This window comes from Sorex araneus, chromosome X, assembly GCF_027595985.1.
Source record: "Sorex araneus isolate mSorAra2 chromosome X, mSorAra2.pri, whole genome shotgun sequence".
Lineage (NCBI taxonomy): Eukaryota > Metazoa > Chordata > Mammalia > Eulipotyphla > Soricidae > Sorex > Sorex araneus.
In genome coordinates this window covers 204929621-204945148 of record NC_073313.1, presented here as the reverse complement: position 1 = coordinate 204945148, position 15528 = coordinate 204929621, and the positions used below count along the sequence as shown (strand labels likewise).

At 39.7% G+C, this 15528-nt stretch overlaps 1 protein-coding gene across 3 annotated transcripts in view; it reads left to right on the top strand.

Moving 5' to 3' along the window:
* Positions 1-9731, top strand: part of TLK1 (tousled like kinase 1) — a 145223-nt gene extending 135492 nt beyond the window's left edge. For all 3 annotated transcript variants that reach the window (XM_055120320.1, XM_055120321.1, XM_055120322.1), the window contains 3 exons: positions 2141-2252; positions 3159-3266; positions 6823-9731. In XM_055120320.1, the coding sequence (XP_054976295.1) occupies positions 2141-2252; positions 3159-3266; positions 6823-6999 (397 nt within the window). In that variant the 3' untranslated portion in view covers positions 7000-9731. The remainder of the gene's footprint in view (positions 1-2140; positions 2253-3158; positions 3267-6822) is intronic.
* The last annotated feature ends 5797 nt before the right edge of the window (positions 9732-15528 follow it).

The following is a 15528-nucleotide window of genomic DNA, read 5'->3' as shown; positions in this document are numbered from 1 at the left end:
TAGTGGGCAGGAGACAGGCACTTACATTTCTTTGTCAAAGCAAGAAGGGCATGTGTTGAGTATTCCACATAGGAAATTATATAATGTATACCACATCTTTTTTTAAGCTTAGTTCCTACTTATACTAAGTTTTCTAGCTAATACTTAGTAATAAAGTAGAATATCCTTTGTAATGCTTTTCTGAGGATGACGTTGTTTTCATTCTCAGAAGATGAAGCTATAAGGAGCGCCAGATTTCTTTGGTCTCTAATGCAACCAAGTACTAAATCCTGGTGTCACTTAGGGGTGTGTGATATTTGTTACTACAATTGTTCTTCTTGTTTACCCCCTTCTACCTGTATGGACAGTGAAGCATAGTGCTCAGGGTTTATTCTTGTTGGAGTTACACACACACAAATTACACAAGGGACCCGAGAGATAGGACAGAGCACTTGTCTTATGTGCGGCTGACCCAGCTTCTGGCACTTTATATGCTACCTGAGCACAGTTGGGTGTGCCCCTCATAAAAACAAAAATCTACACCAAACAGACACTGTTTAAGAAATCTTTTTACTTGATTTGGAGGTGAGGGTAGAAGAGTATTTCTGCCAGTACCTTTAGTGGGTCTTCTTTAAGATATTTCACATGTTTTTTTATAAAATACCTGTCTTTGGCTGCAATTTAAGTCTTTCAGCTTTTATTGAATATAAAACTTTATAAAGAAAAAAGTAAATTCCAACTTAGGTGTACTCCTTTACAGAATTTTTGGTCTAGGTAAGCCACACATCTACCTGGAGGTGCTTGCATCTATGATGGACCTTTACTTAAAGCCTGAGCTGACATTCATTTTTCTCTTCTTTATACTTATAAGTATGGCACTTTTGAATATGCAACATAGTTCACATACTTCCTATATTTAAAACTGCACAAAAAATAAGAACTCTTTGACTTCTCACTTGATTATGATTTTTAGTTTAATGTCATACTAACCAGCAGTTAGTATGCAAGCACTTCCTGGTGGGAAGCTGCCAAGGCTTATCTAAGGTCAAGTGAGCAAGTCTTGAAGAAAACTGAGTCGGAGGGTTAGAGGAAGGCATTAGAGAAAGTGAATTGCTTTGTGTAGTGATTTTGAAAAGGTGCAATGGGGGAGGAGGGGGCATAAATGTTACTAGATTAAGATAAGGGTGGAAGAGATAGTACAGGGGTTAAGTAAGACTCCTACCTTGCTGACCCAGATTCAATCCCAGCCATCACAGTGTCTCCCAAGCACTTCCTAAGTGTCTCCCAAGCACTTCCTAGTGAACCCTCAGTATTCAAACACCCAGAATGCGTGTGTGTGTGTTACGAAAGATGAGCTCTATGACCCAGAGAGAGAGAGAGAAAGAATGCTTGCCTTGCATGTGGCCGATCTGGGTTCAGTACCTGGCATCCTTATGGTTCCCTAAGCCCCCTCTGGGTGTACCCTGCACCCCCCCCCAAAAAAAAATGGGCTCAAGTGCTGTGCAGGTTAAAGATCAGGGCTGAGAGATAATTTCAGGGGTTAAGGTTCTTACTGCCAACTCCAGTTCCAGTTTCAGCACTGCATGTGGTCCTCCAAGCACTGCAGTAAACGCTGAACACTGCCAGATGTGTTAATTACCCCACCCCAGAAAAAGAGTTACTAAACAGTATTTTAAGAAAGAGAACTGCCGGGGCTGTTAAATAAATATAGCACAGCAAGTAGGGTGTTTGCCTTGCACACGGCCGACCCGTGTTCAATTCCCAGCATCCTATATGGTCCCCTGAGCACTGCCAGGAGTAATTCCTAAGTGCATAAGTTAGGAGTAAGCCCTGTGCATCACCGGGTGTGACCCCCCCCCCCCAAAAAAAAAGAGAGAGAACTGCCTATAGTTTGAACTGGTGAAGGGATGGTACTCTAATTTCTAACACCTTTTCATTTCTGTCGATCACATACATATATTGTATACTTTATCACAAAGTGGTGTGCTTTGACTATAGAATCAAATGGCACAAGAAATGTAAATACATTTGGTGATTTTTGTTGATGAAAGTCCTAAGGTTTGAGTAAGGATAAAATTTGATTTCTAAGATTCTACACTTAGATTTTAAGTTACAGCTGCTGACAGTATCCTTCCCTTTCTCTCTCCCCTATTAACAATAGGTATTTACCTCCTGAGTGTTTTGTAGTTGGAAAAGAGCCACCAAAGATTTCCAACAAGGTTGATGTCTGGTCAGTCGGAGTCATCTTCTTTCAGTGTCTGTATGGTAGAAAGGTAAGTTAAAGTACAGAATACACAAGACTTGGAAAATTACGTTGATTTTACCATTAAATGCAAAATGTTATCAGTAAGTAAGGCCTGCTTCTTGCTATTGTGTTTTTTGTTTGGTGGCCACACCCAGTTCCATGCTTAGGGACCATGCAGTGCTAAAGATCCAACTCTCATCTCCTGCATGCAAAGCTTTGTATTAAAAGCTCATTACAGCAGTTGCTGTCAGTAGCACTTTTGGTTTGCAATACAGGTACAGTCCTAACGTTTTATCATCCAGCTGTGCTTCTTCAAGGGGATGCCACCAAACTTAGTCTTAATTCTCCCCAACCTGGGGCTGGAGTGATAGCACAGCAGGTAGGGCATTTGCCTTGCACGTGGCAGACCTGGGTTCAATTCCCAGCATCCCATATGGTCCCCTGAGCAGCGCCAGGGGTAATTCATGAGTGCAGAGCCAGGAGTGATCCCTGTGCATCACCGGGTGTGACCCAAAAAGCAAAAAAAAAAAAATTCTCCCCATCCTCGATATTGTCATCAGATCTAGGATTTTCTACTGCTTGTTAACAGTGTTTCTGCCCTGTTTAAATAATTGGTTAGATGGGTTTTCTTACCATGCCCTCAATTTATTCTTGTTTCCATGATAACTGTATCCCAACACCCAAGTAACAGAGGTTAGATTGGTGTTGGGTGGGTGGGGAGGGGATGGATCTCCCATGAAGAATCATGCTTCAGGTCATTAGTATCTAGAATCAAACCTGGGGTATCATATCTGCCAGACATGCAGCCATTTGTGTATTTGTGTTCCCCTTGGATAAGATTTTCTTAAATAACAGTCATATCTTGGAAATTCATTGACCGGATTTGGTTAAGTATTTTATGAACTAAATTTACTGACATTTTCATTATTTCTAGCCATTTGGTCACAACCAATCTCAACAAGACATTCTTCAAGAAAATACAATATTAAAAGCCACAGAAGTCCAGTTCCCTGTAAAACCAGTTGTAAGCAGTGAAGCAAAGGTATAAATATATGAAAATAACTTTTATGAGATAAATGTCATGTCGTAAGTGTATTTAAAATGAAGTATGTATTGACAAGAAAAGGGGATTATTGCAGGGAAAATCTATACAGTGGGAAGGTAGTACAGGAGTTGCTTAGGCCTTTGGTTGTGGTCGTTTTCATCTATAGAAGACCCACATTTGTTCTCTATACTGGTTTATTTTGAAAATCAGGGAAAGAAAAACAAGATCTGGGCACATCATCTCTTTATAAACCTGTTAATATTGAGGACTTGGTGCAAGAAAGATAGTACAATGGGCAGAGTGCTTGTCTTGCATGCATCTGACCCTGGTTTGATTCCCCAGCACCACATACGAACCCTGCCAGGAGTGATACTAAAAGCAGATCCAGGAGTAAGGCCTGAGTACAACCAGGTGTGTCCCAAAAACAACAACAAAAATCCCAAGACATTTGCAAACTATTAAGAAATAAAGATATAACTATCACTTGGGGATGGTATTATGGCGTATTTGTTGCTTTTGTTCCCCTTTTATAAAGTAAAAAAGATCAGTAACCCTTTAGCCTTATTTAGAATCTTATCAGCTCATAAATAGCAGAATTTTGGCTCCAGAGTGCCCAACTTGTTTCTTTGTTTTGACCTCCCAGGCAGTTCTCAATGTTACTCCTAGCAATACTGGTCCAAACCTGCAAAGCAGTTCAGTGCTAGGGCCTAAGGATGAGCTGCTGGTGGAGAGAAGAGTCTGTATATGTGTGATACCAAGGTTCAGACTCACCCAGCACATACAAGGCTTGTGCCATTCATTGAGCTATCCCCTTGACCTGTGTTCTAGCTCTTGATAAAACTGTCCTATCTTCCTTAGCCCTGCTTACTTACAGCAGTTTATGAGTTAAGGCTACCTTGTTAGTATCTAATTAATAACAAATGAACTTTTTCTTGTATTTCACTACTACTTTGTTACACTGATCATGAAACTTACTTTGTGATATTGATTCTCAATAGTCTAAGCTGATGAGTGTAATTTTTAGATAATACAGTTTCTATGGACTGGAGCGATAGCACAGTGGTTGGGCGTTCGCCTTTCACGCGGCCGACCCGAGTTCGATTCCTCCGCCTCTCTTGGAGAGCCCGGCAAGCTACCGAGAGTATCGAGCCCGCAAGGCAGAGCCTGGCAAGCTACCTGTGCGTATTGGATATACGCAGTAACAAAAAGTCTCTCAATGAGATACGTTACTGGTGCCCACTCGAACAAATCGATGAGCAATGGGATGACAGTGACAGTGACAGTTTCTATATTCTTAGAGCACATATAAGCAGATGCTGCACATATGAAGATCGTTGTCCACTGGATATTGTGTTTACTCATAGTTTAGCTCAGTTTCTTCCATGTATTTATTGGCTTTTCAAGTTTTTTGAACAACTTTTAAAAGATTTTGAAAATTAAAGTAACTAATATTTGAAAGCATTATTCTTTCTATAAAGAAAAACATGGCAGCGGGGCTGGAGCGATAGCATAGCGGGTAGGGCATTTGCCTTGCATGCGGCCGACCCGGGTTCAAATCCCAGCATCCCATATGGTCCCCTGAGCACCGCCAGGAGTAATTTCTGAGTGCAGAGCCAGGAGTAACCCCTGTGCATCGCCAGGTATGACCCAAAAACAAAAAAAAGAAAAACATGGCGGGGCTGGAGCAATAGTACAGTTGGGTAGGGCATTTGCCTTGCATGCGGTCCACCTGGGTTCGATTCCCAGCATCCCATATGGTCCCCTGAGCACCGCAGGGGTAATTCCTGAGTGCAGAGCCAGGGAGTAACCCCTGTGCGTTGCCAGGTGTGACCCAAAAAGCAAAAAAAAAAAGAAAGAAAAAGGAAAAACATGGCTTCTTTGTTTTGTTTGGGAACTAAGTATCACACCTGGTGGTGCTTAGGGCTTACTCCTGGCTCTGCACACAAGATCACTCTGGCAGGACTCAAGGAACCATATGGGATGCTGGGGATTAAACCATGGTCAGCTGTGTGGAAGGCAAGCACCATACCCACTGTATTGTTGCTCCTGCCCAATCTGACTCCTTTTAAAGATCTTGGCATCTGAATTTTCTCTTCCCTTTCTGTTCATAGAATGAGTTAGAACAGAAATTAATTTAGTCCATGCAAGAACTTTTTATAAAGAATCTGACAAAAAAAAATGGCCATGGGCGTAATTTACCAAAGAGAAATTCCATTTATTTGAATTTCTGGTTCTAGACACCTCATAGTCATAGTGTGTCAGAGTCATGTTTCTGAAACCTGGAAAGGCTGGTATAGTGACATTTGCTTGTTTTCATATAACCTCCTTTCACTACAGAATATACTTTTGCCAAATAATCTCTTCTCACCTGCTATGGGCTTCTTTAAGTATATTCCCTCCTTGTTAACATAATGTTGCTTGTGATAGCTTTTCATCCTGTGAAACATGTTATTTCTTCTTTTCAGCATATTATTTCCTCTTGATTTTTTTCCTTCTTTTGATCATCTTAATAGAAAAGACCTAAAGGATTAAAAAGATTGAATATTAGTAAGCTAGATGTTGATTACTAATAGAGAAAATATTTTAATGAGTTTTCAGCAAACAAGGTATTAATTAACTGTGATTGAACTTGAATTTATGCTGTGTACATGAATTTATGTATAACTTGAGAATTTCAAGACAAACTAAACATTTTATCTTGAAATCGATGGATCAGAAAACATGGATTGAAAAAGCAAATGCAAACAATCTATTTCATTTAGATAAGATTCAAACCAAGCAAAATTCACTTGTGGTAGTAAAAGTTAAAGTCAGTGGTACCTCAGTTAGACCCAGATCCAGTGCATGGAAAGGATCAGGAGCTTCTTCTGGCGAAGTTCATTGTCTTGATCTAGTTGCAGTTCATTTTATTCTGTATATTTATGATTTGTGTGCCTTCTTTAGTTCATTTTGACCCTATAAACTAGTTTAAGAAGGGGGGGATAGTGATGCCATTGGCGTTTTCAGAGTGTAATCTTAAATACTAATAGATGTCCCCTTTCATCGAAAGATAGTTTTTATACTTAGTAAGGAAAAAACATGGCTAAATACAATATCATTCCCTCTGGCAAGACTAAACTATTTTAGAAAATTCAAGAGAAAGAATTTTGTAAAATTATTTAAGCAGGGGCCGGAGCGATAGCACAGCAGGGAGGGCGTTTGCCTAGCACGAGGCCGACCCGGGTTCGATCCCCGGCATCCCATATGGTCCCCCAAGCACTGCCAGGAGTAATCCCTGAGCATCGCTGGGTGTGACCCAAAAAGCAAAAAAAAAAAAAAATTAAGCAGAAACGCAGGTTCGGCAATATGTTTATATAGTTGTAATAATTTAGACTGCAAAATAAATTCTATAGGGGCTGAAACTTAAATTTGGAATGAAAATTTTATTGCTGCAGGGAGAAAAAGTTAGATTTCATTTGTTTAGCAGTTCAAATCTTATTTTCTTAAATCTGCTCATCTGTATTGATTAATTTTTAAAGGGAAAGGTAATTCTAATTGCTGACTTCTCTTTAAGGCCTTTATAAGACGCTGTTTGGCATACCGAAAAGAAGATCGCTTTGATGTACACCAGTTGGCAAGTGACCCATACCTTCTCCCGCACATGAGAAGATCCAATTCTTCAGGAAACTTACACATGGTCGGGCTGACAGCATCCCCTACACCTCCTTCTTCAAGCATAATTACTTACTGACTCTCCTTCAAATTGGCATGATACCTTTGAATTGCTTCCAGATGTATACTTGAGTTTGAGAACACTTTGAGTGGGTTTTTGTTGTTGTCGTTGTTGTTCTTGTTGTTACCATTTTTACAGAGGACATGGTTGAGAACTGAAGTTCTTCATAATACATCATTGGGTATGAGATGGATCATGGACAATGAATAAATATACTTTTGACTATAACTTTGAGCAATGACTGCCTGTTGTACAAAAACAGGAAGACCATGTTAAAGAAGAAAAATCATTACTTTGGGAAAACACTGTAAATAACGTTTATAATACATTTGGTTGATGTTAGAGAGTCCTAATATGAAGGAAGGGTAGTTTTTCATTATTTAAAAACACATTTAAAAAATGAGACATTTCTAACATAGGAACTATAGTGCCTGGATACATTCTTCAGCATTCGGCAGTTAATCTGCTGAAACCAAAGTAAGAACTGAATGACAGTGAAAGTTGTATTTTATAGAAATAGAATGTGAGAGTTAGAATCTTTGGACAAAATTAGACTTTGTCATTTGCCTGTTATGGCTTTTACCAAGTTGTACCTCGAAATCACATGTCCGTTTTTCTTCACTGGTTATGTAACAGGAGAGCTACTCCTACATACTTTACACCTTGGACAAAATGAGCTGCTTGTTTTGAAATCAGTTGAATCCACTAAATTGTAATATCTCCAGTGCTTTCAACAGATACTTTTCTTTTATCACCAGGCCTTGTTCATTTTAACAGATGACAGTATGTAACCAAATGTAGACCAGTTCTATGCAGGATAATGAAATTCCCTTCTAGCTCTATTGTAAATTGTTGTACAGATGTCATAATTCAATTACCAAATTTCAGCAGCCTATTCTTGTACAAATGTTTAAAAATATGGCTTTTCTAATTGGATATTGTATTTTTTTTAAGTCTTCTTGAAGGCGCTTTAATTGCTGCTAAATGATGTTGCTTCTTTGCTAATCAAATGACCTCCTTAAAGGTGCAAGTTGACTGTACATCATAGAGAGATAGGAAAAACAGGCATTTACTCATTAATAATCACGGCATGTAAAAGTGAGCCATATGGGGCATAGAGATTTCTCTAAGTCAGTTCCTTGGGTTCTAGGACTCCAGAGTACATATGTGCTAGATTTATAAATCCTTTGTGGTTATTCTACGTCCTAGAAGATACCAAGCAAGGTAGGATGGCCATCCTAATAAACAACAAATTTCTTGTGGTTTGTACAGATTTGTTAAAATGTGAACATTTCTAACTGCCCTGTATGATAGAAAGAATTTTTCAGGATTCTGTATTCCACTCCTATGAGGATCTCTCTTCACTGTCACAGTCATAATGCTGAACTCATATATATAAGTTGTTCATGCTGCCAAGAAAAAGGAGGTTGTGCTCGCCACAGATTCTCTTTAATGTTGTACAGTTGAACTTAGGCTCTTATTTCTGATGTTACAAGCCATTTTGTGTGTTTTTTTCTCATTGTACATAGACACATTGTCTCTTTACGATGCTGCTGAAATTGTAGAGAATGTAGCCAAAACAGTAATAAAACAATGAGTAATAAACAATGACAGTTAAAATTTAAAAGACTGAAAATTACATTCAAAGGGAGCTTTCAAGATTCAGGCTATTGATTGATATGGCTCCTTTAAAAAATCTGTTGAATATACTTCTTTTGAAGTATATTTAAAGAATTGATAAACTAGTAAACTAAACCTAATAAAGTATGAATGCAAACTTTGCATAGGGGAGGCCCAGATTCAGTTCCCCAAACCAAAACAAAAAATAGGCCTGGTATTTTTACTGCCTAATGCTGGGTGACACTAGCAGGAGTGAATTAACGAATATACTCTGTAGAGTGAGGGAGAAATCCTAATCTAAAAAAAAATCATTGACACAGTAATGAAACGATAGCTTTAGGTAATGCCCAAAATTTTCAAATTTCATTCAGTTTTCACCTTTCTGAATCAAAGTACCATGTGTTTCATAATAAACCTGAATTAAAAGAATATGCCCAGTTTCATTAAATTCTGGTGAGCTATTGAGTCGACATGTAAATTTAATATGAGGTTGAATAGTCCCAAAAACCAGACAAGGAAAATCCCATAAAATGAAACTCCTTTCCCTTACCTAGGTTTACAGTAAATAATCATTTCTCAGCCTTTTGGATAAGATCAAGTGTAGAATCAAAGTTGTACAGATGATTCAACTTACCAACCCTTCCTCTTAAAGTTTTTCTTTTAAAGTGCTGTAAGTTTTCAATAAGTAATATACCAGTAACCCAGCAAGTTAAAAATAGCTAACTGAATAATTATCTTCTCGTGGGAATTGGTCTTTATCACCAAATAATTTTAGTCACTGACAATCTGATTCTAATATCTTTTGAAGCTTAAATTGATTTTTCTGAACTTAAGAATTTTGTCCTCAGAATTTAATAAAGCATATCTTAATCTCTGAGATAATAGCAAAGGTCTTACCTCCCTTTAAAAGTTAGCACTGATATAATGAAAAATGTACAGGCTTTTGCAACTATTTTTTAAATCTTATTTTGATGTGAATTAACTACTTGAGTGTGTATGTGTATGCGTGTGTGTGCACAAAGTGAGTATAAGGCGAGGCGGAGGAAGGGTAGCAACCATCTCAATAAGTTAGAAATTGATTAGGTACTTGATTTTTTTTTTAATAAAAACTTGATCTAATATTTTTCTTACTGGCTGCCTTCCCCTTCTAAAATGAATACTTTCCATCTTTTCATTTAAGCGCATCATAAAACGTGAACAAATAATTCTACAAATACCTCATTACATTAAGCCAAATGGTTGAGTTTCAGTGAAACATTTTAAAGAGGATATTGTGTGTGTTTCACTACTCATTGTTACTTAGTAAATGCAATAATGTTTTACCATCAGGTATTACAAGCTGTTTTACTGCTAATGTAGGCTATATGTATCCCTTTAGATTGTTACTCTTAGAATTTAATTATACTGCTGTATTGTGGGGTTTTCCCCTTGGGGGCCGGTGGGTAGGGCACTGCCAGCAACTTCAGGGCCTGTTCCCAGCAGAGCTTGACTGGGAATTAAACCTGGGCCTCCCACATGCAAAGCATGAACTCAGCACATTGAGCTCTCTGACCTTGTTTTGTCTTTAAAAAGATAGCCCTCTTTATGCCTTTAAAATTGTACTAGCAGACCTTTCTCTAAACCTACCTTAGTTCTTGACATTATTTGATAATTTTCCTAAACTATAATCATGAAGTCTCTATCACCTAGCTTTTTATCAAGATATTTGAGACTGATAATTAGGATCAATTCTGTAGAATTAAACCAAAAAACTACAATTATAATTCTAGTACCTGAAATTCAGGAATTTAGCATCAGTTTTAGAATTTATACAACTTGTCGGTTAATTTTCGTTAGCTTTTATTGTCCTAAAATACATTTCATCTCCACGTATATATCACCACCCCTCTTCACCACTATCCCTTCCCTTTCTTCTCTTTCAAGGATTTTAATTTTTATCTCTCAAAAATTTTAATTATTGAGTAACTGTATAAACCAACTTCAAAAGTTGGCAAAGAGAGGTCAGGAATAAGGTTCAAGGAGCTGAATGCGTTTGCTAAGCATGTGGGAGGCCTGGTTCAGTCTGGCACCTTGTGATCCCCTGAAGAGTCACCTGTGTGACTCCCTGGCACCACTGGGTGTCATTAGAAGAACCAGAAAGGAATAGCACAATAGCCGGAGGGATAGTTTAACGGACTGAGCATATTGGGAGTCTGGGATTCAAGCCCATGTATCATATGGTTCCCAAAGTGCAGAGCCAGGAGTGGCCCCTGATAATAAATGAGTATAGCAGCTTCCCCATCAAAAGCCCCAACTTAAACAGGAGGAATTTGGTGAGCCGGAGAAGCTTTACTTACAGGAGACCTGGTTCAGTCCCTGGCACCTCAGGATATCTGGATCATTACTGCTGTGACCAAGAGAAAAAGCACAAGAATTGAAAGATGAGCACCTTACTAACAGAATACTTGTGAGAAATAAATGATGTGACGCATAAATCACTTAGAACCATGTCCTGTGAGTTATAAACATTACAATGAGCTGCTGTTATCATCGTTTTTAACACTCAAAGAATTATTCTGTTGTTTTTATTCTATATGTTAGCTGCATTCTGCCTACCTATGATGATGTAAGTCCTGATTTCAAGAAATCACTTTTATAGCAACCTGACTCAGATTTCAAAACAATTGTAATTTAGGTTACCTGAAAATGGAAGTTAAGAAAGTATGGCAATTTAGAACAAAGCTCCTTGTATAAGCTCTAATAGTGAATAAAGCTCACACCATGGCCACATATGCCATAAGGATTTGGGATTTTGAGGGTCACACCCAGTGATGCTCAGGGGTTACTCCTGGCTTTGTACTCAGGAGTTACTCCTGTCAGTGTTGGGGGGGGACCATATGGATGCTGGGGGTTGAACCAGGGTCACCTGCATGCAAGGCAAACACCCTACCCACTGTACCATCACTTTGGCCCTAGTATTTGTAATTAAATTTTTCTTTGAATAAGCAGTAGATGTATGTAGCCAACATCCCACTGTCCTTAGTGAAGTATGTGTGGTATGTTTGAATTAAGTTCCATGACATGGTCAGGGGGTGTGAACACACTATTGCTGGAAAAATAACAGACATTAAATTTAGGTGTTACAATGACCTGATCCAGAGAATGACTTTCTAAGTATTGGTCATTTTGAATGTTCAAAATAATGCTATTCATACTACATCCTAGAACATGTCTTCGTCTGCAAACAACTAAACCTACTTTTTTTTCTTTTTGGTTTTGGGGCCACATCTGACAGTACTCGGGGGTTACTCCTGCCTCTGCAGTGGTGGTGCTCAGGGGAACCAAATGGGTTGGTTGCATGCAAGGCAAGCACCTTACCCACTGTACTGTTATTCTCATCCCAAATCCACTACTTTTGGGGGGGGGCATTAACGAGAACAATGAAAGTGGGGAAAGCAAAATCAAACCTTGACTTGGTGACTGTGACAATTCTATGACTTGAGAGACATCACACTGCCTCTAGGCCTACTTTTCACATCTGTAATTGCCTTTGAGGCACCTTGTACCAAGGACAAACTCAGAAGCATCTTCAGCTATCACAGCCTGGGCTCCTACCAACCAGGACATGTAATGGCCGTGGTGTAGAAGGTAGGGTCAAAGGCTTCCGGGTCACTTAGGGACACGGCTGAGGTAGGCATGAGAGCATTGGAATGGTCATTCTGAGCCTGCACACAGCAACCATCAACTTGGAAGTGCTTCTCTATCCTAACAGGTTCCCTGCCTGTGAGCAGTGATAAAGGCAAACTCAGATGTCCCTCCTCCACGCAGCTCAGGGAAGGCTGCATGTTCAGGCGCATGCGTGCTGTGCTGCGTGTCCAATACCGGATCCCTCTCCGTAGAACTCCACCTTGTGAGTAGCAAGATTATATCCAAGCCATCGTGACTGATGATACCACAGTGACCTGCGTTCATGTAAAATTACTGTTTTTTGGGGACTGAATTTTAACCATTGTCATAGTTTATATTTTTATTCCTTTGAGCCTCACAGATATGGGATATAGCTGTTCATGCATGTTAGTAAAAAGCTTTGTAAGAAATGAAGCTTGCCTCAGAGTTAGCCACAAAAGTGTATGATATACAAAAAGGGGGAAGGGGCAGTCTAAGCATACATCCCACTAAGGATAATCAAGTCATAAAGGGACAGGTCAAAGGTGGTGGGGGGGTGGAAAATACAAACCGATCAGAAGACAATGGCAGAAACACATACCTATCAATAACTAACTAAATGGACTGAATTTCAACATTTAGAAGAGCTACAGTAACTAGATACTTAAAATAGGTTACTGTCAAGAAATGGTTTCAGATATAAGGATACACAGACCAAACATGAAAGAATAGAAACAATTGGAAGGTGTAAAAGATCAAAGATGCAGAAGGCCTACTTTGGAAGCGTATGGTCAGGAGTACAAATCCCCAGTGTCGCTCATGTCCTGTGATTGACCCTGGCAGCTCTGCTGGGTGCACCAGCAGCTAATTGACTTCCAACCCCATTATTCCAGCCAAAGTATGTAAGCACCACAATGGTCACAACCTCACTCAGCACCACTGCTACAAAAATGTGTAAGTGCCATATGCAAGAAATACAGCTTCTGGTGGGCATAGAGGGCTTCAGAGCACCCTAATGAGCAAGTGAAGAAAGAAATGCAAACCTCAGGGAGCATCCTGGTCAAGCGTGTGAGCAGCACAACCTGATGTGCAACCCCAAGTCAACAGAGGGGAGAAGTGTTAACCCACACAAATAGAAACATCTGGGGCATTTATGGTATACTTGCAGCAAACACTAAACACTGACACAAAGGAGCCAGTCTCATGTAGGATAATGTTCATAAATATACATCGATGCACATGCACACACACATGTAAACATGTATGTAAACAGATCTAGAAGAAGTAGATCATGTGATTTCCTTTAAAAACCACTTTGACCTAGGCTGGAGTGATAGTACGGCAGGTAGGGCACTTGCCTTGCACACAACTAACCTGTCTTAAGTCCTACTCAGGAGTAATTCCTGGGTGCAAAGCTAGGAGTAAGCCCTGAGCATTGCCAAGGGTACCGCCTCTCCGCCCAAAAAAAAAAAAAAAAGGAACACTGATGCTCAGGAAAGTAGCATTACCCTAATACTAAATCCAAACAAGAACACCACAGCAAAAGAAAATTACAAAGCATTATCTCCGGTGACTATACAAGTCAGGAGGGAGGAAAAATAAGTATATTAAAAGAGTTTGGGGGCTGGAAATGCAGTACAGCAGTTAGGGCATTTGCCTTGCATGCTGTCAGTCTGAGTTCGATTACCAGAATCCCATACAGTCCTCTGAGCATCATCAGGTGTGGCCTCAAAACCTAAAAAATGAATTTAATTTCATGATCAGGTGGGATTTATTGCTAGAGTGCAAGGATAGTTCAGCTTCTGCAAACTTTGTCAACAAAAGATTGAAGGCATGTTACCTATCTTGAGGCTAGAAAGTTCAAACTGCTGAATGCAACAGCACTTTGTCCAAGCCTATAGTGGTGGGGGGAGGGGGTAAGGGGGAAGTGCTGACTGCATGCTTTTGCATGAGAGAGGCCTGGGTGTGGCCTCTGGGACCACAGAGCCCTGCTGGAAGTAGTCCCCAAGCACCATCAGCTGTAGCCCCAAAATAAAATCGTGATAGTCTCAGTCGCTGGAGAAGAAACAGCTGGCAAAATTCAGCATCCTCTTAAACATGTACGTACACAGGGACTATACCACTACATAACAAAAGGCCAGATGCGACAAGTTCACAGCTAACATTCTCTACAGCGTAAAGCTGAAGAAGGATCAATGAGGAAAATGCCTGCTCTCATCATGTCTATTTAACACAATATAGAAAGTCATGACCTGGCTAAATAGAAAGAAAACAATATTTGTAGGTGGAATATACCAAAATACTAAAGACTTCATCCAAGCAACCGCTGTTGGCATAGATGTGGGGAGAAAGGGACTCTCCTTCACTGCTGGTGGGAATGCCAACTGGTTCCGCCCTTTTGGAAAACAATATGGACGATTCTCAAAAAATTAGAAATTTAACTCCCATTTGACCCAACATACCACTCCTGGGAATATATCCTGGAGAGGCAAAAAAGTATAGTAGAAATGACATCTGCATTTGTATGTTCATTGCAGCACTGTTTACAATACCCAAAATATGGGGGGGGAAGTGCCCCAAAACAGAGGGCTGGTTAAAGAAACTTTGGTACATCTACACAATGGAATACTATGCAGCTGTTAGAAAAGATGAAGTCATGAAATTTGCATATGAGTGGATCAACATGGAAAGTATCATGTTAAGTGAAATGAGTCAGAAAGACAGACATACACAGAAAGATTGCACTCATCTGTGGAATATAAAATAACAGAGTGGGAGACTAACACCCAAGAGTTGTAGAGATTAGGATCAGGAGGTCTGCCCCATAGCTTGGAAACTGGGCTCACGTGCTGGGGGAAAAGGCAGCTCAGATAAAGAAGGGAACATCAAGTAGAGGATGTTGGGAGAACCCATTCGGGTTGGAAGATGCAAACTAAAAGTAGACTATAGACCGAACATGAAGGCCGCTCAATACCTCCATTGCAAACTACAACACCCAAAAGGAGAGAACAAAAGGGAATGCTCTGCCAGCAGAGGCAGGGTGGGTGGTGGGGGATGGGGTGGGGGTGGTGAGAGGGATACTGGGATCATTGGTGGAGGTGAATGGGCACTGGTGGAGGGATGGGTAAACAATCATTGTATGAGTGAAATGCATACACAAAAGTTCATAAGTTTATAACTGTACATCACAGTGATCCTCTAATAAAAAATTTTTAAAAAGACTTCACCCAAACCTGTTAGAACTAGTAAATTAACAGTAAAATTGCAGTAATAGCCATACAT